The 27,771-nt window shown below is 38.9% G+C and overlaps 1 protein-coding gene across 1 annotated transcript in view; it reads right to left on the minus strand.

The window, feature by feature from the left end:
• The window catches only part of AP4E1 (adaptor related protein complex 4 subunit epsilon 1), a 330,072-nt gene that overhangs the window by 203,027 nt on the left and 99,274 nt on the right, over positions 1 to 27,771 (minus strand). Inside the window, exons 6-11 of the mRNA XM_053719333.1 lie at positions 24,742 to 24,901; positions 24,491 to 24,657; positions 22,919 to 22,992; positions 22,697 to 22,819; positions 22,502 to 22,611; positions 20,282 to 20,438 (exon numbers count right to left, since the gene is read on the minus strand). Coding sequence (XP_053575308.1) covers positions 20,282 to 20,438; positions 22,502 to 22,611; positions 22,697 to 22,819; positions 22,919 to 22,992; positions 24,491 to 24,657; positions 24,742 to 24,901 — 791 coding nt within the window. The remainder of the gene's footprint in view (positions 1 to 20,281; positions 20,439 to 22,501; positions 22,612 to 22,696; positions 22,820 to 22,918; positions 22,993 to 24,490; positions 24,658 to 24,741; positions 24,902 to 27,771) is intronic.

Below are 27,771 nucleotides of genomic sequence, written 5' to 3' on the forward strand. Positions count from 1 at the left end.
GCGCTAGATGTACTAGGGGCCTCCTGAGTGGGCAAGACTCGTGTAGACGAAGGAGGGAATGATGCAGTACCATGCTTACTCCCCTCACTTGAGGAATCATCTTGGGCATCATTGTCATTGTCACATAAATCACATTTATTTAAATGAATAGGAATTCTGGCTTCCCCACATTCAGAACACAGTCTATCTGGTAGTTCAGACATGTTAAACAGGCATAAACTTGATAACAAAGTACAAAAAACGTTTTAAAATAAAACCGTTACTGTCACTTTAAATTTTAAACTGAACACACTTTATTACTGCAATTGCGAAAAAACATGAAGGAATTGTTCAAAATTCACCAAATTTTCACCACAGTGTCTTAAAGCCTTAAAAGTATTGCACACCAAATTTGGAAGCTTTAACCCTTAAAATAACGGAACCGGAGCCGTTTTGAACTTTAACCCCTTTACAGTCCCTGGTATCTGCTTTGCTGAGACCCAACCAAGCCCAAAGGGGAATACGATACCAAATGACGCCTTCAGAAAGCCTTTTCTAAGTATCAGAGCTCCTCTCACATGCGACTGCATGCCATGCCTCTCAAAAACAAGTGCGCCACACCGGCGCGAAAATTAGGTTCTGCCTATGCTTTGGGAAAGCCCCTAAGAATAAGGTGTCTAAAACAGTGCCTGCCGATATTATTATATCAAAATACCCAGATAAAATGATTCCTCAAGGCTAAATATGTGTTAATAATGAATCGATTTAGCCCAGAAAAAGTCTACAGTCTTAATAAGCCCTTGTGAAGCCCTTATTTACGATCGTAATAAACATGGCTTACCGGATCCCATAGGGAAAATGACAGCTTCCAGCATTACATCGTCTTGTTAGAATGTGTCATACCTCAAGCAGCAAGAGACTGCTCACTGTTCCCCCAACTGAAGTTAATTGCTCTCAACAGTCCTGTGTGGAACAGCCATGGATTTTAGTGACGGTTGCTAAAATCATTTTCCTCATACAAACAGAAATCTTCATCTCTTTTCTGTTTCTGAGTAAATAGTACATGCCAGCACTATTTCAAAATAACAAACTCTTGATTGAATAATAAAAACTACAGTTAAACACTAAAAAACTCTAAGCCATCTCCGTGGAGATGTTGCCTGTACAACGGCAAAGAGAATGACTAGGGTAGGCGGAGCCTAGGAGGGATCATGTGACCAGCTTTGCTGGGCTCTTTGCCATTTCCTGTTGGGGAAGAGAATATCCCACAAGTAAGGATGACGCCGTGGACCGGACACACCTATGTTGGAGAAATTAGGCCTTTTTTGTCCCTTGATTTGGACCTGTCCTGAGGAAGGGCATGATCTTTTCCTCCAGTGATATAAGTAATAATCTCCTTCAAACTAGGCCTGAATAGGGTCTGCCCCTTGAAGGGAAGTTAAGTAGCTTATTTATTAAAGTCACGACAGCTGACCATGATATAAGCCATAGCGCTCTGCGCGCCAGTATAGTAAAAAAACAGAATTCTTAGCCGTTAGTCTAGTCAAAGGAACAAAGGCATCAGAAAACAAAGGAATTGGCTAGCTTAAGTGCTCTAAGCTTGTCAAATATATTCATCCAATGGAGCCTGTAAAGCCTCATCAAGAGACTCAAACCAGAACGCCACAGCAGCAGTGACAGGAGCAATGCGTGCAAGGGGCTGCAGGATAAAACCTTGTTGAATAAACATTTTTTATCCATTGGATCTAAAAAAGCACAACAGTCCTCGCCAGAGGTAGTGGTACGCTTAGCTAGAGTAGAAACTCTTCTCTCCACCTTAGGAACTGTCTGCCATAAGTCCCGTGTGGTGGCAACTATTAGAAAACATTCTTCTAAAAAATAGGAGGGGAAGAGAACGGCACACCTGGTCTATCCCATTCCTTATTAAAAAAAATTTTAGTAAACCTCTTTAGGTATTGGAAAAACATAAGTACACACCGGCACTGCATATTATTTATCCAGTCTACACAATTTCTCTGGCACTGCGATTGTACACATTCATTCAGAGCAGCTAAAGCCTCCCTGAGCAACAAGTGGAGGTTCTCAAGCATAAATTTTAAATGTAGAAATATCAGAATCAGGTTAAATCATCTTCCCTGAGTCACAAATATCACCCACAGACTAAGCATATTGTGAGGTAGTATCAGACATGGTTCTTAAAGCGTCTGTATGCTCTGTATCTACCCCCAGAGCTGTTTTGCTTTCCTTTAATTTCAGGTAGTCTGACTAATACTGCTGCCAGTGTATTATACACAACCTTTGCCATGTCTTGTAAAATAAACGCTATGGGCGCCATTGATATACTTGGCGCCATTTGAGCGTGAGTCCCTGGAGCGGGAGTCAAAGGGTCTGACACGTGGGGAGAGTTAGTCGGCATAACTTCCCCCTCGACAGAATCCTCTGGTAAAATAAACGCTATGGGTGCCCTTGATGTACTTGGCGCCATTTGAGCGTGAGTCCCTAAAGCGGGAGTCAAAGGGTCTGACACGTGGGGAGAGTTAGTCGGCATAACTTCCCCCTCGACAGAATCCTCTGGTGATAATGTTTTTAAATACAAAAAATGATCTTTATTGTTTAACATGAAATCAGTACATCTGGTACACATTCTAAAATGGGGTTCCACCATGGCTTTAAACATAATAAACACAGAGCCTCCTCTATGTTAGACATGTTAGAACTAATAAAGAGACTAGTAAGCTTGGAAAACACTTTAAATCAAGTTAACAAGCAAATATAACAAACGTTACTGAGCCTTTAAGAGAAACAAATTTTGTCAAAATTTGAAAAACAGTGAAAAAAGGCAGTAAATCAAACGAAATTTTTACAGTACATGTAATAAGTTAACAGAGCATTGCACCCACTTGCAAATGGATGATTAACCCCTTAATGCAAAAAACAGATAAAAAAAAAAAAAACAACATTTTTTTAAACAGACACAACAAAACTGCCACAGCTGAGCTGTGGATTACCTTCCCTATAACTGTTTCTATGCAAAATTTAAGCCAGCCATGTGGAAAAATTAGGCCCCAATAAGTTTTATCACCAAACATATGTTAAAAAACAATTAAACATGCCAGCAAACGTTTTAAAACACATTCTTATAAGAGTATGTATGTCTATTAATAAGCCTGATCCAGTCGCTATCACTGCATTTAAGGCTTTACTTACATTACTTCGGTATCAGCAGTATTTTCTTAGTCAATTCCATTCCTTAGAAAAATATATTACTGCACATACCTTAGCATATATCTCTATCAATCAGCCTGGTACCAGTCGCTTTCACTGCATTTAAAGGCTGTACTTACATTACTTCGGTATCAGCAGTATTTTCTTAGTCAATTCCATTCCTTAGAAAAATATTTTACTGCACATACCTTATTTGCAGGAAAACCTGCACGCCATTCCCCCTCTGAAGTACCTTACTCCTCAGAATGTGTGAGAACAGCAACTGGATCTTAGTTACGTCTGCTAAGATCATAGAAAAAACGCAGGCAGATTCTTCTTCCAAATACTGCCTGAGATAAACAGCACACTCCGGTGCCATTTAAAAATAACAAACTTTTGATTGAAGAAATAAACTAAGTATAAAAAACCACAGACTCTCACGACCTCCTATCTATGTTGAGACTTGCAAGAGAATGACTGGTAATGGCAGTTAGGGGAGGAGCTATATAGCAGCTTTGCTGTGGGTGGACTCTTGCAACTTCCTGTTGGGAAGGAGAATATATCCCATAAGTAATGGATGATCCGTGGACTGGATACACTTAACAAGAGAAATATAAGCAGGTTAATAACACCAGGGAAGTGTCAACGCATCCACTGCTTTCGCCCGAGGATCCCTGGACCTAGACAGGTACCTGGGAAGTTTCTTGTTTAGATGAGATGCCATCAGATCTATTTCTGAAAGACCCCACATCTGAACAATTTGAGAAAAATACATCTGGATGGAGAGACCACTCTCCTGGATGTAAAGTCTGACGACTGAGATAATCCGCTTCCCAATTGTCTATACCTGGGATATGAACTGCAGAAATTAGACAGGAGCTGGATTCCGTCCAAACAAGTATCCAAGATACTTCTTTCATAGCTTGAGGACTGTGAGTCCCACCCTGATGATTGACATATGCCACAGATGTGATATTGTCTGTCTGAAAACAAATGAACGGTTCTCTCTTTAACAGAGGCCAAAACTGAAGAGCCCTGAGAATCGCACGGAGTTCCAAAATTTTTATTGGTAATCTTGTCTCTTGAGATTTCCAAACCCCTTGTGCTGTCAGAGATCCCCAAACAGCTCCCCAATGCTCCGCATCTGTTGTGATCACAGTCCAGGTTGGACGAACGAAAGAGGCCCCTAGAACAAAACGATGGTGATCTAACCACCAAGACAGAGATAGTCAAACATTGGGATTTAAGGAAATTAATTGTGATATCTTTGTATAATCCCTGCACCATTGATTCAGCATACAAAGCTGGAGAGGTCTCATATGAAAACGAGCAAAGGGGGATCGTGTCCGATGCTACAGCCATGAGACCTAAAACTTCTATGCACATAGCCACTGAAGGGAATGACTGAGACTGAAGGTTCGGACAGGCTGCAACCAATTTCAAACGTCTCTTGTCTGTTAGAGACAGAGTCATGGACACTAAATCACGTCAGAGAGTGTCGAACATTGGGATTTAAGGATATTAATTGTGATATCTTTGTATAATCCCAGCACCATTGATTCAGCATGCAAAGCTGGAGAGGTCTCATGTGAAAACGAGAAAAATGAATCGCGTCTGATGCTGAAGTCATGAGGCCTAAAACTTCCATGCACATAGCCACTGAAGGGAATGACTGAGACTGAAGGTGCCGACATGCTGCAACCAATTTCAAACATCTCTTGTCTGTTAGAGACAGAGTCATGGACACTGAATCTATCTGGAAACCTAAAAAGGTTACACTTGTCTGGGGAATCAAAGAACTTTTTTGTAAATTGATCCTCCAACCATGTTCTTGAAGAAACAACACTAGTTGATTCGTGTGAGATTCTGCAGAACATAAAGACTGAGCAAGTACTAAGATATCGTCCAAATAAGGAAACACCACAATACCCCGCTCTCTGATTACAGTAGGGCACCGAGAACCTTTGAAAAAGATTCTTGGAGCTGTCGCTAGGCCAAAAGGAAGAGCAACAAATTGGTAATGCTTGTCTAGAAAAGAGAATCTCAGGAACTGATAGTGATCTGGATGAATCGGAATATTAAGATATGCATCCTGTAAGTCTATTGTGGACATATAAATGCCCTTGCTGAACAAAAGGCAGAATAGTCCATATAGTCACCATTTTGAAAGTTGGTACTCTTACATATCAATTCAGAATTTTTAGATCCAAAACTGGTCTGAATGAATTTTCTTCTTTGGGACAATGAATAGATTTGAATAAAACCCCAGTCCCTGTTCCTGAAACAGAACTGGCATGTTTCACTCCAGGTCTAAAACACACTTCAGGAAAGCCTGAGCTTTTACTGGGTTTGCAGGGATGCGTGAGAGAAAAAATCTTCTCACAGGCGGTCTTACTCTGAATCCTATTCTGTACCCCTGAGAGACAATACTCTGAATCCATTGATTTTGGACCGAATTGGTCCAAACACCTTTGAAAAATCTTTATCTGCCCCCTACCAGCTGAGCTGGAATGAGGACCGCACCTTCATGCGGACTTGGGGGCTGGCTTTGATCTCTTAAATCGCTTGGATTTATTCCAATTCGAGGAAGGCTTACAAATTGAAAACAGATACCTTGGGGGAGGGATTAGGTTTCTGTTCCTTATTTGTCGAATGGAACGTAAACGGTTAAAAGCTTTAGATTTACCCTTAGGTCTTTAATCCTGAGACAAAAAACTCCCTTCCCCCCAGTGACAGTTGAAATTATTGAATCCAACTGAGAACCAAATAACGTATTACCTTGGAAAGAAAGAGATAGCAATCTGGATTTAGAAGTCATGTCAGCATTCCAAGATTTAAGCCACAAAGCTCTTCTAGCTAAAATAGCTAAATACATAGATTTAACATAAATTTTGATTAAATCAATAATGGCATCACAAATAAAATTATTAGCATGTTGAATCAAGTTAACAATGCTAGACCAATCATGATCCAATACTTGTCCAATAGCATCAGGAACTGGAAAAACCTTTGGAAAAACCATAGGAGGTTTAAAAACAGAATTTAAACGTTTACTAGTTTTAATATCAAGAGGACTAGTCTCCTCAATATCCAATATAATCAACACTTCTTTAACAAAGAACAAATGTACTCCATTTTAAATAAAAAATTAGATTTTTCAGTGTAAAAATCTGAGGAAGGATCTTCTGAATCAGATAGATCCTCATCAGAGGACGATAATTCAGTATGTTATCGGTCATTTGAAATTTCATCAACTTTATGAGAAGTTTTAAAAAACCTTTACATTTATTAGAAGGTGGGATGGCAGATAAAGCCTTCTGAATAGAATCAGCAATAAATTCTTATAAATTCACAGGTATATCTTGTACATAAGATGTTAAAGGAACAGCAACAGGCAATGCACTATTACTGATGGACACATTCTCTGTGTATATATATATATCAATTAGTTCCTACTGTTTATTTTTAGGTAGAGCAAATAGTGTACGACTCCCTATAGTTTTTAAAATACATTCATTTATTTATTCATATACATTCTTTTATATATATTTTTATAAATTGCATTTATTACTAAGATTTGTCAGCAATTGTCTTATGTGTAATGAATGATGTATTTAATAATGTTTAATGTTTTATGAAAAATGAATGATGAAATGTTATAAGCTTAAAAGTTTATATATATTTCTTATGAATTCTTACAAATTAATTTTGGCAAACGATTAGCACATTAGCACTTTAACATTGCCCTTCTTGTGTTTACGTATGTATATGCAATATATGTTTTTGAAGAATATGTCTATGTTGTTCTCCGCTTATGAATTGATACCTTAGATGATCACGCTAAAATTGCCGGATACATATGGGCCAGTGACGTAGTGGGGGCTCTAATCGTATGACTGGTGGTTTACATGGAGATGAAGGAACACGCCCCTACATACAGAGGCCGGTCAGGATTAAGGCAAAGGCTAGGCCGGACTGGTAACCAATCAGATGGAACTTGGAGCGTCTTAAGGCTTGCCGGGGACTTACGAACATAAGCCTTTTTCACTATCCTCTTGACAAAGTCTGCTAAGGGCAGACGAAACTCGTTGGGGGCGGAGCTTGGGTGGCTCCTTACAAACTAACCAGCAGAGAAAAACGGATCCAGCGTTGTGTACTTGCTTACACGGAAGGTTGATCTATGGACATTTGGATTCGTTCCACAATCCCTATATGGGAGACAGGCTTGTTACCATTTTAACATTGTTAGTGTTTTTAACCGTGTGTTGTAATAAATTGTCAGAAAACGTCTACCTTGATGGGCTTGCGCTTGTTTTCTCATCTCCTAGAAAAAACAACATATAAAGCAAAATTATCAATTTCCTTATATGGCAGTTTCAGGAATGGGAAAAAAATGCAAACAGCATAGCCCTCTGATAGAGAAAAAAAGGCAAGAGGCATATAGGAAGGGGGTTTAAAATAATAAAAATATTTGGCACCAAGTATGACGCACAAACAGAGAAAAAAATTTGGCGCTAACAACATCCGGAAATAACATACTCGCGTCATTGAAGATGCAACCTTGTAAAAGAACTCGGTGTAGACAAAGACGCCGGAAATTACGAATTTGCGTCATTGAACGTAACTTCACACCAAAAAAATCTTGTGCCAAAAATGACGCAATATACTTTGGCATTTTAATTTAAAATGACAGTCAATCGAAAAAAAGACTATACCCCAGGTAAGAAATACATTTTCCTAAAAAATACATTTCCCAGATATGAAACTGACAGTCTGCAAAAGGAAATATACTGAAACCTGAATCATGGCAAATATAAGTACAATACATATATTTAGAACTTTATATAAATACATAAAGTGCAAAACCATAGCTGAGAGTCTCTTATGTAATGAAAACATACTTACCAAAATACACCCATCCACATAAAGCAGATAGCCAAGCCAGTACTGAAACGGTTATCAGTAGAAGTAATGGAAAATGAGAGTATATTGTCAATCTGAAAAGAGAACCTATGAAATAGATCTCCCGTGAGGAAAAACATTGCATTCAATAGGTGATACTCCCTTCACATCCCTCTGACATTCACTGTACTCAGAGGAATCGGGCTTCAAAATGCTGAGAAGCGCATATCAACGTAGAAATCTTAGCACAAACTTACTTCACCACCTTCATAGGAGGCAAAGTTTGTAAAACTGAATTGTGGGTGTGGTGAGGGGTGTATTTATAGGCATTTTGAGGTTTGGGAAACTTTGCCCCTCCTGGTTAGGATTGTATATCCCATACGTCACTAGCTCATGGACTCTTGCCAATTATATGAAAGAAATGGCAAGTCTTCTGACCGCTCTTAGTATCAGAAAGATAAACACACTAAGAGTTTGTCTTTAATACTTAGCAGCATCAATGAAATATTAAAGTGACCAAACAATATCCAAGTAATGCAAAGATCTCTCAAACGCATATCTAGAATTTGGACACAAAGAAGGAACAACAATCTCTCAGCCAAAGTTGTCTGAAGAAGGCAATAAAACAAAATGAAGTCAGAAAAAACAGCTTCATCCTGATGAAACATCGGATATGGAGGATCACATAAAAGAGCAGATAACTCAAACTCTTCTAGCAGAAGAAAAAAAACAAAACACTTTCCAAAAAAGTAGATAAATGTCCGGGAAAAGCATATGTTCAGAAAAGAGGAGCCTGCAATACCCTTAAAACCAGAAAAAGATTTCATGGAGGAGAAATAGGCTTGATAACAGATTAATATGAACTAGAGCCTGAACAAAACTATGAACAACAGGAAGATTAACTGTCAGTTTTGTTCCACAGAAAGATTGAGCAGAAAAACTGCCCCTTAGAAGAACAGGCAGATAGTCCCTTATCTAGACCATCCTGCAAAAAACAAACAAACTGCAGAATCCTAGGAATTCTGAAAAAATGCCAGGACAAACCATGATAAAAACACCATGAAATGAATTCCTTAATTACAGGCTTACAACCCTGAATCAGGGGTTCAATCAAGAAACCCTGATGTCCAAGGACTATGCAATCAATTTCCATGCCATCAAGTTCAGAGACTTGATATCCGGATGAAAAAACAGACCAAATTTAAGAGGTCTGACCGCAGAAGAAGTAGTTAATGAGGCCTACAAAAAAAAAACACAAAGATTAAACTTTTTTTTTCTTTCAAAAGGGACCATGATTAAAAAGCTTGAAGAACCACACAAAGTTCTAAAACCTAAACTAGTAGCCTAGCCTCTAAAGGACACCAGACCAAAAAAATTGCTTACCTGATAAATTTCTTTCCAGATATGGGGAGTCCACGTCGTCATCAATTCCTAGTGGAAATATCCCTCCTGCCCAGCAGGAGGAGGCAAAGAGCACCACAGCAAAGCTGTTAAGTGTCACTCCCCTACCCATAATCCCCAGTCATTCGACTGAAGGGAAATGGGAAAGGAATAACACAAAAGGTGTAGAGGTGCCTGAGGTGTAGTCAAAAACAACTGTCTTAATTAAGGGTGGGGTTGTGGACTCTCCATATCCGGAAAGAAAAAAAATTATCATGTAAGCATACATTTTGTTTTCTTTCCTAAGATATGGAGAGTCCACAATGTCATCAATTACTAGTGGGAACCAATACCCAACCTAGAGGGCACGGAATGAACATTGAGGGAGAACAAGACAGGTATACCTAAACAGAAGGCACCACCGCTTAAAGAACCTTTCTCCCAAAAGAAGCCTCAGCCGAGGCAAAAGGATGCAGAGAGGACAAAGTTGCAGTCCTGCAAATCTGTTCCACAGAAGATTCATTTTTGAAAGCCCAAGAAGAAGAGAATAAGCTGTAATTCTCTCAGGAGGCTGCTGACCAGCAGTCTCATAAGCAAAACAAATTATACTTCTCAACCAGAGGGAAAGAGAAGTAGCAGTAGCCTTCTGACCTTTACGTTTTCCTGAGAAACAAACAAACAGGGCAGAAAGACTGGCGAAAATCCTTAGTCGCCTGTAAGAAAAATTTTAAAGCATGCACAACTTCCAAGTTGAGTAACAGACGTTATGAGAAGAAGGATTTGGACAGAGAGAAGGAACAACTAGTTCCTGATTAATATTTCTATACGAAACCATTTTAGTAAGAAAACCCATCTTGGTACGAAGAACTGCCGTATCAGCATGAAAGAGACGGTAAGGTGAATCACACTGCAAAGCCGAGAGTTTTGAGGCTCTCCGAGCAGAAGAAATAGCAATAAGAAACAAAACCTTCCACGATAACAACTTAATATCTATGGAATGCATTGGCTCAAACAGAGCCTGCTGCAAAACTTTAAGAATAAGGTTGAGACTCCAAGGAGGTGCAACAGGTTTAAACACAGGCCTGATTCTGACCAGGACCCCGACAAAAAGACTGAACATCTGGCACACCCACCAGACGCTTGTGTAACAAAATAGACAAAGCAAAAATGTGACCTTTCAGAGAACTGACTGACAATCCTTTCTCCAGACCTTCCTGGAGAAAAGAAAAAATTCTAGGAATCCTGACCCTACTCCAACAGTAGCCCTTAGATTCACACCAATAAAGGTATTTATGCCATACCTTATGGTAATTTTTTCAAGTAACAGGCTTGCGAGCCTGGATCATGATCTCAATGATCGACTCAGAAAATCCACGCTTGGACAGAACTAAGTGTCCAATCTCCAAGCAGTCAGCTTCAGAGAAACAAGATTTTGAATGTAGGAATAGACCCTGAGTTAGAAGGTCCTTCCCTCAGAGGCAACCTCAAAGGTGGCAGAGATTACATTTTCACTAGGTCTGCATACCAGATCCTGCAAGGTCATGCAGGAGCTATTAGAATTACACACACTATTTCCTGTTTGAAACAGGTATGCTAGACCGAAATCTAAAGGGATCGCCAGAGCATCTATCAGAGCGGCCTGAGAATCTCTTGACCTTGAACCGTACCTTGGAAGCTTGGCGTTCTGACGAGACGCCATCAGATCCAACTCCGGTACCCCCCACATGAGAGTTAACCTGGAGAACACCTCCAGATGGAGAGCCCACTCCCCAGGAGGAAAAGTCTGTCTGTTCAGAAAATCTGCCTCCCAGTTGTCCACTTCTGGAATGTGGATAGCAGATAAACAATTGTGAGCTTCCGCTCACTGAATAATCCGAGCCACCTCCTTCATGGCTAAGGAACTTAGAGTCATTACCTGGTGGTTGATCTAAGCCACTGAGGTGATGTTGCCCGATTGGAACCTGATAAACCGGACTAAGGACAATTGAGGCCAAGCCATCAGAGCATTGTAAATCGCTCCATATCGTGGTCGTGGACTCTCCATATTTTAGGAAAGAAATAGAGATTATCTGCAATTGGTTTAGCAGATTATTTTTTATTTGTCTAACCACTGATTGTGCCTAAACATAAAAAAGGGACACAAAATAAAGTGAGATACTGATGGAAGGAGCAGGATATCAGGACAGACACACCTTCTGAAATGTATTCTGCATGATTCCACCAGAAATAAACACATACGAAAGAATCTTAAAGTCTCAGAGAAAAGAAACCCTCTAAGCTGGATATGGACATAGTTAAAAGACCATAAATAAAAAAAAATGCACTAAAATAACCTAAGGGACAATTAAGATCCCCTAAACACTGATTACCATCAACAATGCTCTTAGTACCTTATCAAAAAAAGTAATGCGCTGCATCCAAATTAAGACGACAACAACAAACCGTGAATTTCTAAGAATGCCAACCAGAGCAAACAAAGGTAATCCTAGTGGATAAGGATGTGCAGGTATAGGACCTAAAACAAATTGCTTCCAATTTTAGACCACGTACCTTTATAATATAGTCTAGAATTCTTAAGTCTAAAATAAACCGGAAAAAAACTTTATTTTCTGGCATAATGATCTAGTTCAGCCCTGAGGCAAATACAGGGACATTCAATATCATGTCCTTCAGCCCTAGACACAAAAGATAAAAGCAGCCACTTTAACAGGAGACTCCATTTTTATAACAAGCAGCCATAGCTGGATTAAAACTTACATCTTTTATTTTACACGCTTACTTAGATAATCCCAATCCCAATCTCCTGAAAGACAAAGGAATAAATCCGGAAGTCCGGTTTACTTCATACAACAACAAAAAATCTGAAATATATAAAAAACTTATAAAAAAAATTATATCAAGTTTATAAAACATAGTATCAGTATACACAATACACCTGCATATTCTATACAATATGTACAAATTCGGTATAAAATTTGGCCTGACTGTTAGACAAGCACTATAAAATTGGATATACAGCATATACTGATAAAAACCTGTTCAGAAAAGCAGACTGCATTTACTAAAACATTTACAAAGCAAAAACACTTAGTACATTGCTATTAAAAATATACATGGTTAGAATTCAGCATCTACATATAAATTTCCACTAGAGGATCCCATTGCTATTTAGAAAACTGAAGACACATGCAAAGTAAAATCTTGACACGGTGAGTCCACGGATCATCTCTAATTACTATTGGGAATATCACTCCTGGCCAGCAGGAGGAGGCAAAGAGCACCACAGCAAAGCTGTTAAATATCACCGCCCTTCCCTCCAACCCCAGTCATCTGACCAAAGTAAAAAGAGAGAAAGGAAGTAACAAGGTGCAGAGGTGCCTGAGGTTTATAATACGACCAAAAATCTATCTAAATAAAAAGGGACGGGCCATGGACTCACCGTGTCAAGAAATAAATGAATGAATTTATCATCAGGTAAGCATAAATTTAGTTTTCTTTCTAATGACACGGTGAGTCCATGGATCATCTCTAATTACTATTGGGAATCAATACTCAAGCTAGAGGACACAGATAGGGGAGGGACAAGACAGGGAACCTAAAACTGAAGGCACCACTGCTTGAAGAACCTTTCTCCCAAAAGAAGCCTCAGCCAAGGCAACGTTATCAAATTTATAGAATTTTGAAGAAGTGTGTAGAGAGGACCAAGTTGCAGCCTTGCAAATCTGTTCCACAGAAGCTTCATTTTTGAATGCCCAGGAAGAGGAAACAGCCCTCGTAGAATGAGCCGTGACCCTCTCAGGAGGCTGCTGTCCAGCAGTTTCATAGGCCAAGCGGATAATACTCTTCAGCCACAAAGAAAGAGAAGTAGCCATAGCTTTCTGACCCTTATGTTTCACAGAGAAAACTACAGAGCAGAAGAATGGCGAAAATCATTCGCCTGTAGATAGAATTTCAATGTACGCACCACGTCTAGATTTTGCAGCAGACATTCCTTATGAGAAGAAGGGTTACAACACTAAGAAGGAACAACAATCTCCTGATTAATGTTCCAATCCGAAACCACTTTAGGGAGAAACATTAACTTAGTACGCAAAACTACCTTATCCGTATGAAAAATAAGGAAAGGAGATTCAAACTGCAACGCTGAGAGCTCTGAGACTCTACGAGCAGGCGAAATAGCAACAAGAAACAAAACCTCCCAAGATAACAATTTAATATCTAAGGAATGCATAGGCTCAAACGGAGCCTGCTGAAGAACCTTAAGAACCAAGTTAAGACTCCAGGGTGAGTAACCGGTTTGAACACAGGCCTGACAGAACGATTGCACGTCTGGTACATCCGCCAGACGTTTATGTAACAAAATACACCAGGCAGATATTTGACCTTTCAAGGAACTTGCCGATAAACCATTCTCCAAACCTTCTTGGAGAAAGGCCAGAATTCTAGGAATCCGAACTCTACTCAAAGATTAGCCTCTGGATTCACACCAATACAGATATTTACGCCATATCTTGTAGTAAATCTTCCTGGTAACAGGCTTACGAGCCTGAATCATTGTCTCAATGACAGACTCATAAAATCCACGATTAGATAAGATTAAACGTTCAATCTCCAAGCAGTCAGCTTCAGAGAAACAAGATTTGGATGAAGAAAGGGCCCCTAAAGAAGGTCTTTCCTCAGAGGGAGTCTCCAAGGAGGGGAGGATGACATCCCCACTAGGTCTACATACCATATCCTGCGAGGCCACGCCGGTGCAATGAGGATCACCGACGCTCTCTCCTGTTTGATTCAAGCAATGACCCGAGGAAGGAGAGCGAACGGAGGGAATAGGTATGCTAGACTGAAATTCCAAAGGACCGCCAGAGCATCTATCAGTACAGCCTGAGGATCCCTCAAACTTGACCCGTACCTCAGGAGCTTGGCATTCTGACGAGATGCCATGAGATCCAGATCCGGCTGTCCACATTTGAGAAACAAGTTGAAAAACACTTCCGGATGAAGTTCCGACTCCCCCGGGTGAAAAGTCTGTCTGCTCAGAAAATCCGCTTCCCAATTTTCCATTCCTGGAATGTGGATCGCAGATAGACAGCAGTTGTGGGTCTCCGCCCACTGAATAATCTTAGCTACCTCTGTCATGGCCAAGGAACTCTGAGTTCCTCCTTGATGGTTGATGTAAGCCACTGAGGTTATGTTGTCCAACTGGAACCTGATAAACTGGGCTGAAGCTAGCTGAGGCCAGGCAAGAAGAGCATTGAAGATTGCCCTCAGCTCTAGAATGTTTATGGGGAGAGCAGACTCCTCCCAAGTCCATGTCCCCTGAGCATTTAGTGAGCCCCAGACTGCTGCCATCCCAGTAGGCTGGTGTCCATTGTCACAATCACCCAGGTGGGTCTGCGGAAACAGTTTCCCTGAGAGAGATGCTCCTGAGACAACCACCATGGAAGAGAATCTCTTGTCGCCTGATCAAGATGTAATTGCGGAGACAGATCCGCATAATCCCCGTTCCATTGCTGGAACGGGCAAACGGAATGATGTCCATGACAGCTACCATCACACCGATCACCTCCATACATTAAGCCACTGACGGCTGAGGAGAGATAACATCTCTGCTTGTTGAAAGGATGGCACCTGAACCAGAATGTCGTCCAGATAAGGCACCACAGCAATGCCCCGCAACCGGAGCAGTGCCAACAGGGATCCCAGGACCTTTGAAAAAAATCTGGGAGCTGTGGAAAGGCCGAATGGAAGAGGCATTGGAACAGGAACTATTACTCCATGGTCAGAAAGGTCCCGAATACAGTGTAAGAACGCCTCTCTTTTTATTTGGTCTACAGATAATCTTGAGAGCAGAAACCTGCCCCTGGGAGGAAAGGTCTTAAATTCTAGTTTGTATCCCTGGGACACAATGTCCACTGCCCAGGGATCCTGAACATCCCAAACCCAAGTCTGAGTGAAGAAGGAAAGTCTGCCCCCCACAAAATCCGGTCCAGGATTGGGGGCAGACCCTTCATGGTGACTGAATCATTAGCAGGCTTCTTAGATTGTTTCCCCTTGTTCCAAGACTGGTTGGACCTCCAGGAAGGCTTGGACTGTCCCTGCTTGGTAGAGGGAGAGGAAGGCTTACCCTTGAAGTTTAGAAAAGAACGAAAATTACTCTGACGTCCCTTCTGATTATTCCTCTTATACTGAGGGAGGAAATGACCCTTTCCTCCCGTAATGTCGTAAATAATTTCAGCCAAGCTCAGCCCAATGAAAATAATTTCAGCCAAGTATGACGCACAAAGTAACTTAAACTTTTTTGGCGCAAAAAATAACCGTAAATGTGTGAAAGGTCTCGGCGTCACGTATTACGCCGGAAATTACTAGGTTGCGTCATAAACGTATGTTTTCGCGCCACAAATATTTTTGGGCCAAGAATGACGCAATAAAGTTTAGCATTTGATGCACCTGCTGGCCTAATACCCGCAATTGCAAGAAGTAGTTAATTGAAAAAAAGACTAAACCCCAGGTAAGAAATAAATTTCTTAAAATGTTTATATTCCCCAAATATGAAACTGACAGTCTGCAGAAGGAAATACATGAACCTGACTCATGGCAAATATAAGTACAATACATATATTTAGAACTTTATATAAATGCATAAAGTGCGAAACCATAGCTGAGAGTGTCTTAAGTAATGAAAACATACTTACCAAAAGACACCCATCCACATATAGCAGATAGCCAAACCAGTACTAAAACAGTTATTAGTAGAGGTAATGGAAAATTGAGAGTATATCGTCGATCTGAAAAGGGAGGTAGGAGATGAATCTCTACGACCGATAACAGAGAACCTATGAAACAGACCCCCGTTAGGGAAATCATTGTATTCAAATAAGTGATACTCCCTTCACGTCCCTCTGACATTCGCTGTACTCTGAGAGGAATCGGGCTTCAACAATACTGAGAAGCGCATATCAACGTAGAAATCTTAGCACAAACTTACTTCACCACCTCCATAGGAGGCAAAGTTTGTAAAAGTGAATTGTGGGTGTGGTGAGGGGTGTATTTATAGGCATTTTGAGGTTTGGGAAACTTTGCCCCTCCTGGTAGGATTGTATATCCCATATGTCACTAGCTCATGGACTCTTGCCAATTACATGAAAGAAACCTCTACCATGGAAGGTACATCAAAATACTTGTTTAGCTTGCTAGACTTCTTGGGATTTACTACGACCGTAGTGTCGGAGTCGTCCAAGGTAGCCAAAACCTCCTTAAGTAACAAACGGAGGTGTTCTAGCTTAAACCTAAAAGGCTACAACTTCAGCATCATAAGAAGGAATTACACTGTCTGAGTCTGAGATATCACTCTCAGATGCTACCGAAGTATCTTCCTCCTAAGACTTCTGGGAGGGAACATTCGGAATAGCCACGACTGTGTCAGAAACCTTACTCACCGATTATTTACATTTCCTCTTGCACTTTCGCTGCAGCATGGGAAAAGCAGACAGCACATCAGATACCGCAGAAGACATGAGGGTAGCGATGTCTTGCAACGTAACTCCAGGCGGCGTTTGAGAGGAAGCGCAGGGCACTGCATGTGTGGACGATAAAATTTGGGACATTTGAGGAGAAAGCTACGGCATATCTTAAACATTTTTAGGAGACTCCTGAACAGCATCCGCATTAGACAATGTTGGCTCAGAATCAAAAAGTCTATCCCTGTAATTCAATGTTCTCTCAATTACATGAGGAACAGAAAGGGATTGGTGGTTCCACGTTAGCATCAAAACAAAGTACAAGTAACATTTTGCAGGGCCTCCTGGTACATCTTTACCCAGAATTGAATAAATTAAAAATAAAAGTACTTCATTTTTTATCAAAAGTTCACACACAAAAAACGTTACTGTCCCTTTAAATATAAAATGAAACTGCTTTATTTTTACAACAAAAATATGAAAAAGTTGTTCTCAAACACCCCGGACAGCCTCTACACCTCAGCTTAGCTGAGGTGCCTACCTGCCCAGCTGGAAAACCGGAGACAGTAGTTATTCAGATGAATTCCGGACTCAATCCAGAGTTCTGCATCCAATGTCCGTCGAGTGTAGCACATAAACTGCAAGCCGCAACCAAATTTCTCCCCTCCGTAACACTGGAAGTGAAGAGAAAGGGCGCGCAATAGAAACCTTGGCGCCACAGCTAGCCCCGCCCATCGTGGGCATAACAAAACTAACCTCCCGGCCGGCATGATTAACACTGAGGTAAAAACCACCGGGAGCAAGTAAAACACACACCACCTCTTAGACCGGAACATATTGACTGAGCCTATCTCCTCGCCCCCAGTGCCTGCAACCACTGCCTTATATAAGCCCCTTAACTTGCTAGGAGCCATATATCTAGTGTCCCATCGAAATAAAATATTAAAGTGCCATCTTTTTCCTGTATACTGCTCAGAAAATAAAAATAACACTTACCTCAATGAAATCTGCCAGGCAGCAGGGCAGCTCACTAGGTTTGAGAGCAATGCTCAGGCTTTCAATGTTAGGGCAGCATTAACTACTTGGGAGGCGCAGTGAGGATTGTACCCCACAAGTTCACATTGCTTAAAAGCCACCACTGCTCTACTGAAGAGACTGACATGGACTACGGCTACACCCCAGGAGAAAAGCAGAACAAACTTGCACTGCTAAAAAATAATAAAATCTTGATTGAAGAATCTTATTCTAGACACCTAAACTTTACCACCTCCTTGCTCTTAACGTAGGCAAAGAGAATAACTGGGATTGGAGGGAGGGGAGGTGATAATTAACAGCTTTGCTGTGGTGCTCTTTGCCTCCTCCTGCTGGCCAGGAGTGATATTCCCAGTGGACTCACCGTGTCATTAGAAAGAAATGTATATACCTACATAGGCATGGAAAATATTGTGTACTGTACACTAAATAATAGTATAGGACATGAGGAATTATATGTAGACATAACATTAGGCGAGGGTCTATCTCCCTCAGTAGGTAGTACCCTGTAGCAAGCACACCCAGCAATTTCTGGGAGCATTTACAACATCTGCAATATTATATGACTGAACTTTGACTCATTACATCACTTGCCTGTCATCCTGCTATATTGCTGAACTGTTTTACTCCATCCTCACTTTGCTTGGCATAACACTGCTTATATAAACTGCTGCCTCTTACTAAAATTCCTTGGATATTGACTTATATGTTGCATTTTTCTGACATAGATTTGTCATCTGATACCATCTGACATTATCTGAGCGCTTATCATGGATACTGTAATTTCTCCTTTTCCCAGTGGCCATTGGTAGATAGGTATTCCTTGCTATATTTATGTTATAGGTTTTATTGGATATTTTAATCGTTCTCACACACTTTGGAAAATTAAAGTTATAAATATGTTTTTGTATATACTCATGACTAGCGTTTTTTCATGTATATAGAGGAGGGGCTTACACTCTCCTGGACTCACAGGTTTGAAATCCAGCTCTGAGGACTTATATTAATTTACTTTGTTGATATGATTAGTGCTGGCATAGGGAATACTTTTTTCTAATTTTCCTTTCCTTTCTGTCCCCTTTTACATTATATATCAGCTGGCTGAGCATCATGGGAAATGTAGTTCCAAAACCTCTGGAGGGCCAAGTTTAAGGATGTCTGCAGTAGAGAGTCCATCAAGTGCAGATACAAATATATTGCAGAGGAAATCTTGTAGGAAATACCAGAATCCCACAGTATGTGGCTGCAGGACAAGTACCTGTGACATCTGAGGGCAGCCATGTCAGAAATCCCATAGGAAATACCTTTAATGTTTGTTTGAAAGTAAGAAAGCAGCCAAGTGCTTCAAAACTGCAGCCTTGAAAAAAACGTCATGGAAGGAAGCACTACAACAGTATTATTCAATAAACACTAACAAACAAGGTGAAAATAGCCAAAACAATACTGAAACATATCAGCAGAGGTTATGGAAATATGAGTATATTGTAGATCTATAAAGGGAGGCAAAGGACAAGTCCCTGCGACCGATTATAGAGGGTTTATGAAAAATTTCCCATGAGGTGAAACAAAGAATCATAAATCATACCCCAAATACATCCCTCTGACAAGCACTATACTCTGAGGGGAAACCGGACTTTAATATAGACTGAAAACCCCTTTCTCTGAAGAATCAAACGCACATCTTCATTCTTCAATGAACTATAGCGGAGGCAAAGTAAAGACTAAAAGGTATGTGTGAGGTAGGAGGGGTTTTATAGAGCGATAGATGTTTGGGACTCTTTGCCTCCCTCTAGTGGTAGAGAAGGGTAAGTCCTATGAGTAATGGATCATGAACTCTCGCCACCTGTATGAAAAAAATGTAAACATTCCTTTATGGTACCATTTAACTGGAACAAACTTCAATGCATATTGCACTTGTAATATATAATCAAAATGGTATCTGACCATCTTCGTTGTGGTGCACTTTTACACAGTTCACTATATGTGATACAGACTACCTCAGCAGAATCTGCTCGGTATATTGCCTGTGAAACTGAGGACACAGAGTACAGTAGAAAAATCAAGGCACCAACAGGCACATTCTCAATCTATAAAGAAAAAAAATTTAGAATTTTTCCTATGACTTCTTTTATAAAAAAAAAAAAAAAAAAAGTAGTGTATTAAAGCGTCGTCATTTCTCTTGCTTGAGTTAATAGACTGTAGCTGTCTTATGTCTAATCAATATAAACAGAAGCTAGTTTGTCATTCAAGACTAAGAGCTACATTCACCAAAGTCTTAACAGTTATGGTGTTTTATTCTTTATTTCTTAGTTAAGGAACTGAAATACCACCAAACAAAGGATATTTTTCAGCCAACTCTGCTATTTTCCCAACTAAGGCACTTATTGTATATTCATCTTTGCTTTGCTTCAAATACTCTAACATTTTTTGGACTATCACGATCACATTCTGATCATTAGTGATTCGATACAGCAGCTCCAGGGTCTGTCAAAAAAAGAAAAAAGTAAAGCTATATATAACTTATTATATACACATACACACACATATATATATATATATATATATATATATATATATATATATATATATATATATATATATATATATATATATATATATATATATATATATATATATATATATATAAATACACATACACACAATGTTAATTATAAAAAATGTCAAAGTTAATTGCACACATTATCATTAAAAACATTTATGTTATGCAATTAATTTGTGCTTTGGATAGCAAAAAATGTAATAATATTACAAAGTATAACACTGCCACCAACTGGCTACTTCATAATGCCACTCGGCTGGCAAAATTTTCTGTGAACACTGCACGCATACAAGTGTTTGTGTGTGTGTGTGTGTATGTGTGTATGCACATAGATATACATACGTTATTAAACTGTATTGATGGGATTTAGATCAGTTTATTTCTATCTAAAGGTTAATAATGTTTTTTGTTTTTTTTAAAGTGATCTTAATTTCACAGAAAATTAAAATACATTACACAGTAAGTAAAAAAATAAATAAAGAATGCGTGTGTAAGCACAGATTTCATTCAGAAGGTTTTAATGAATAATATGTTCTATATGTTAGGTTGCGTCTTTTGAATTGTAAAGAAATGTTTATTATCTATAACAAGTGATTAACATATCCAATGCATGGTGTCATTTTTAAAAGAGCTTTCATTTTAGCTAAGGGCTTGAAGTATGCTGAAATAAGGAGAGACAAACTCATAAAGCTCATAAATAAAAATCCAACAGAGATATTGGTACGAAACATAAATCTACTGCACTATAAGACCATGAAGTAACACTATAAATAACATTGTTTTTTTAAATGCACACTCCTAGTATGCACGTATACACACACACACACAAACACATACAGCAGTGTTCTCCCCAGGACCTTTTTTATGGGTGCAGCACCTATCTGATTTTACTGACCACTCGGCTAAAATTTAAGTCAGTGCCTGTATTCATATAAAATTAACCATTATTAAAACTTTTCATTGCTTATCACACAAATTATCATTGAATAAATTTATGTTAAATTATACAATTTATTTGTGCTTTAGATTGAAGAAAAATATTACAATATTACACTGTGCCCACTGGGCTGCAATATATTTATGTTTTTCTTTAAGCAGCATATTATAAAGGGATACTAAACCCAAATTGTCTTTCATGAATCAGATAGAGCATAACATTTTAAGGAACTTTCGAATTTACTCCTATTATATTTTTCTCTTCTTTCTCTTGGTATCTTTATACCAGCACCTGGGTAGGGCGTGCTGATTGGTGTCTAAATGTAGTCACCAATCAGCAAGCGCTACCCAGTGTGCTGAACCAAAAATGGTCCGGATCCTAAGTTTACATTTTTCAAATAAAGATACCAAGAAAACAAGGAAAAATTGATAATAGGAGTAAATTAGAAATTTGCCTAAAATTGCATGCTCTATCTGAATAATGAAAGTTTAAGTTTGACTAGCTTATCCCTTTAATTTTATATCAGCCAATATATGCCTCTTATAGAGCTACTCTGTTTGTAATCTTTACAAAAATATATAAAGAAGTATCTTACAAAATACATTATGTTTATATCCAATAACTAACATACATAAAAAAGCCAAACAAAATGATACCCTATAGTCTAAGGGTTGGGGGAATCCATATTAATGTTTCATGACACCCCAGCTAGATGCTTACAAGGTTTCCCGACACCCCAGCTAGATGCTTACAAGGTTTCACGACACCCCAGCTAGATGCTTACTAAATCTGCAAGTGAGTATCCTCCAACTTGTCTTGAGGACACACACAAAAAAAAATTGCTGAGGGAAAAGCAGCATAATAACTATAAAACGTGAATAGCTAATACACTGGTGAACTGGCTTTTACAGACTAAATAGGTCCAATAAAGATTATTTGAAAAGTCTGCACAAGAACCTCTTTGTAAAGCATTACAAATTTGTATTCAACATTTTGGGCAATTAAAGTAACAACTTGCACATTAGTAATTTATATACAATGTAGTCTAACCTCTCTTTTAATGATGGGGTCAGGATGGTCCAAACATTCAATTATTGTCATTTGGTGTTGGAGTGCCAGGTTAGGGTCTTGCTGGATAACATACGTGAGAGCCTTCAGTCCTACAAAGACAAAGTAATCATCATCTTCACACACACACATAGATTAAATAAACTGTAAAAAAAAACAAGAAAAAAATACACTTACCTAAATATTTAAGGTTAATTTTTGGAGAAAGTACAAATTTTCCAATACATTTTGCTGCCTTTTCAAACAAATCCGATCTGGGATAAATTGTATAAATTGTTTGCACGCATTCAAACAAAATGGCTTTGTTTTTTTGTTTTTTAAAAAGAAAGAAATCATCATTAATATAGTAGGTCAGAAATGGGATGAGAACTATAAAAATATAAAATCACAATTGCTTACCATAAGTAATATTGTGGTTTATTTCTGCTCTTCTTAAAGACTCATCTAATACATCATAAATTAATTCACTGACCCTACAAAAAATGTTTTACAGTTATACATATACTGAAATATTTGGATGTGCAAAAATTATATTTAGGTACTAATTTTGATTTAGAATGTAGTCATATCTATTATGAGCTGATGCATTATTAATAAAGAATATGTAATAGTTTTCTAATAAAAAATAATGTTAAAAAAAAACTAAATAGAAAAGTTAAATATCTAAATAGTTATCTAAAATCACATTTTCTATCATTTTTACCTCTATGACTATCTTGTATCTAAGCTTCTGCAGATGACTTCCTTATCTCAGCTCTTTGGACAGAGTTGCATTTCAGGCTATTAGTGCTGACTTTTAAATAACTCCTCTAGAGTGAGCACAATGTTATATATGGCACACGTGAACAAACAGTACGTTATTAGCTATTCACAGTTAGATTGTGAGATAAAAGGTGGACTGCAGAGTCTTAGAAATCAGCCTATAAGCCTACCTAGATTTAGCCATTAACAAAAAATACTAAGAGAAAAAAGCAAATTTGATGATAAAAGTAAATTGGAAAGTGGTTTAAAATTACATGCCCTATCTGAATGAGGAAGGCTTTACTATCCCGTAAACTTTCCAACTTTCTTATTTAAATACAATGCCTCAGAAGATGTTGACTTAAAATGTCAAAATAGATTTTGATTTCCAATAAATATGTAACATTCAAATTTAAAATTGCAAATAAAGCTTCCATTTCACAATTTATATGCTTATAAAGCTTAATCACAATTTCAGCTATGAAAAGCCTCAGCAACGTGAGCAGTATTATATAGAATATTTTGTAGTATACTTGTGTGAACATTTAATATATATCTTTAAAGAGACAGTCTAGTCAAAATTAAACGTTCATGATTCAGATAGGGCATAACATTTTAAACAATTTACTTTTATGATCAAATTTGCTTTGTACTCTTGGTATCCTTTGTTGAAAGCTAAATCTAGGTAGGCTCATATGCTAATTTCTAAGCCCTTGAAGGCTGCCTCTTATCTCAGTGCATTTTGACAGTTTTTCACAGCTAGACAGTGTTAGTTCATGGGTGCCATATAGAAAGCATTGTGCTCACTCCCATGGAATTATTTATGAGTCAGCAGTGATTGGCTAAAATGCAAGTCTGTCAAAAGAACAGAGAAAAGGGGGCAGTCTGCAAAGGATTAGATACAAGGTAATCACAGAGGTAAAAAGTATATTAATATAACCATGTTGGTTATGCAAAACTGGGGAATATGTAGTAAAGGCATTATCTATCTTTTTAAACAATAACAATTCTGGAGAAACATTAAACATATTAGAAAATGGAACAAAGAAATCATAGTCAAATGAAACATGCATTCAGCCAGCACATTCACAGACTGTCATTTGTTAAAGAACATGACATCCTTTATTATTTATTTCTTCTTATTATATTGCTATTTTTATATGAAGGCTGCATTGTGATCTTATAAGAGCTGTATTTAAGAAGACAAATAGCCATTAAGAAAAGTGTTACCTGGCATCATCTTTCCCTAGCAGTCTCAGGATCCTCAAAAGTTGAATTTGTAACCAAGGAGCTGGGACACTATGATAATTAAAATCTACAGGCAGCTTTCCTCCAATCACTTGTTTCAAAATTGTTACAAACGAGTTAGTTAGATCTTTATAATTAGATGGGTTGTCCTAGATAACAGAAGTAAAACAATAAGGTAACATTCATTTACATATCAGGTCACATACAGTATAATCACCTTCTCAGCATCTTACCCTGATCATCTGAAGATATATGTGCAGAGAAGCAGCCATAACACCAACGTCACGGTCACACAACGCTTTTCTGAACTTTTCATGAATGTGCTGTACTTGGGTAGGTGCAATCAGATAGAATTTATATAATGCCAAAACTGCTTTTCTTCTTACTATTTCCCTAGAATGACAAATTACTAATCCATATAATTCAGTAAACACAATGTGATCACTAGCTTCACTGATTGTTTTACCAGTTAAACTAATGTTTTATTATGCATGTGATAGAGCTGCGTTAAAATACTATTTGCATGAAAATAAAAGTACATTTCTTTACATTAAACAGGAAATGAACAATTTTTGTATGTATGGCTGGACAACTCTAACAGCTTAGGGCTACATTATGAGTGGAGCGGTTAGTGGGGGTTTTTCCTCACAAAAAGAGCTGACAATGCCCTAAAAAAGGCCTTTAAGCTCTATATCTGTAGTTTAGTGTTAGTATAGGTTTTTTATTTTGGGGTGGGTTGTTTTGTTTTTTTTCAGTGGGGTTTTAGAATAGAAATAAGTTTATTTTTATTTTTAGTAACTAGTTTGTTATTTTTTGTAATGGTAGTTTTTTTTAATTTAAAGCAATGTAATGTTAGGGTTTGTGGTTTTTTAAGTAATGTTAGTTATTTTTTTACTTTTTCAGGTAAGCTTTCAATTTTTTAATTTTAAAAGGTAGTTAGGGTTTTTTGTTTGGTTTTTTAAAGGTAAAGTTAGTCTGTTCAGGGTTAGGTTAGGGGGTTTAGATGTTAGTGGGTTACTTTGTTTTCTCCGGTCAAACTTTCTACACAATCTTTAAGGATGAGTAAAAAGTTTGAGCGGTAAATGCGATTGGATATGAGCGATCGCATTTACTTTCAACTTGCAATACAAATGGATATTACCGCTCAATGACGCCCATAGAAAATATGGGGGGCGTAAATTACAGCGATTTTGCGCAAACTAAATTGTGGTAATTTAAACAGCGTGCCACTTGTAATATGGATTTGAGCATAAAGAACACAGTGATCTTGCAATCACGTTTACGCTCCTCGCGCCAACAATAGCACTCCACTCGTAATCTGGCCCTTAATTGGTCAATAGAGACCCTACTTCATAAGCATCAAAATGACATATAGTTTAATTCAGTGTAGAAAGCCACATAGAAAATTTAAAAAAACTGAATTTATGTTTACCTGATAAATTTCTTTCTCCTACGGTGTATCCGGTCCACGGCTTCATCCTTACTTGTGGGATATTCTCAATCCCTACAGGAAGTGGCAAAGAGAGCACACAGCAGAGCTGTCCATATAGCTCCCCTCAGGCTCCGCCCCCCCAGTCATTCGACCGACGGTTAGGAGAAAAAGGAGAACCATAGGGTGCAGTGGTGACTGTAGTTTACAAAAAATAAATTTAAACCTGACCAAAATGCCAGGGCGGGCCGTGGACCGGATACACCGTAGGAGAAAGAAATTTATCAGGTAAACATAAATTCTGTTTTCTCCTACATTGGTGTATCCAGTCCACGGCTTCATCCTTACTTGTGGGAACCAATACCAAAGCTTTAGGACACGGATGAAGGGAGGGAACAAGTCCGGTAACCTAAACGGAAGGCACCACTGCTTGCAAAACCTTTCTCCCAAAAATAGCCTCTGAAGAAGCAAAAGTATCGAATTTGTAAAATTTGGCAAACGTATGCAGTGAAGACCAAGTCGCTGCCTTACAAATCTGTTCAACAGAAGCCTCATTCTTGAAAGCCCATGTGGAAGCCACAGCTCTAGTAGAGTGAGCTGTAATTCGTTCAGGAGGCTGCCTTCCGGCAGTCTCATAAGCCAACCGGATGATGCTTTTCAGCCAGAAAGACAGAGAGGTCGCAGTCGCCTTTTGACCTCTCCTCTTGCCAGAATAGACGACAAACAAGGACGATGTTTGTCTGAAGTCTTTAGTTGCTTTTAGATAAAGCTTTAAAGCACGAACCACATCAAGATTGTGTAACAGACGTTCCTTGTTAGAAACTGGATTAGGACACAGAGAAGGAACAACTATTTCCTGGTTGATATTCTTATTGGAAACCACTTTTGGAAGAAAACCAGGTTTAGTACGTAAAACGACCTTATCTGTATGAAACACCAGATAGGGTGAATTACACTGCAAAGCAGACAATTCAGAAACACTTCTAGCAGAAGAAATAGCTACTAAAAACAAAACTTTCCAAGATAGTAACTTAATATCTATGGAATGTAGAGGTTCAAACGGAACCCCTTGAAGAACTGAAAGAACTAAATTTAGACTCCATGGAGGAGCCACAGGTCTGTAGACAGGCTTAATTCTGACTAAAGCCTGTACAAACGCCTGAATATCTGGCATGGCTGCCAGACGCTTGTGTAACAAAACAGACAGAGCAGATATCTGTCCCTTTAAAGAACTAGCTGACAGACCTTTCTCCAATCCTTCTTGGAGAAAAGATAGTATCCTTGGAATCCTAATCTTACTCCATGAGTAACCCTTGGATTCGCACCAGCAAAGATATTTCCGCCATATCTTATGGTAAATTTTCCTGGTGACAGGCTTTCTAGCCTGGATCAGAGTATCTATAACTGATTCCGAAAACCCACGCTTAGCTAGAATCAAGCGTTCAATCTCCAAGCAGTCAGTTGCAGAGAAACTAGGTTTGGATGTTCGAATGGACCTTGAATTAGAAGGTCCTGCCTCAAAGGCAGCTTCCATGGTGGAACCAATGACATATTCACCAGGTCTGCATACCAAGTCCTGCGTGGGAGAAGGGGAAACGGTGGAAAGACATAAGCTAGTTGAACGACCAAGGCGCTACTAAGGCATCTACCAATGTCGCCTTGGGATCCCTGGACCTGGACCCGTAACGTGTAACTTTGGAGTTCTGACGTGACGCCATCAGATCCAGATCTGGAATGCCCCATAGCTGGGTCAGCTGAGCAAAAACCTCCGGGTGGAGTTCCACTCCCCCGGATGGAAAGTCTGACGACTCAGATAATCCGCTTCCCAGTTGTC

Source organism: Bombina bombina, chromosome 6, assembly GCF_027579735.1.
Source record: "Bombina bombina isolate aBomBom1 chromosome 6, aBomBom1.pri, whole genome shotgun sequence".
Lineage (NCBI taxonomy): Eukaryota > Metazoa > Chordata > Amphibia > Anura > Bombinatoridae > Bombina > Bombina bombina.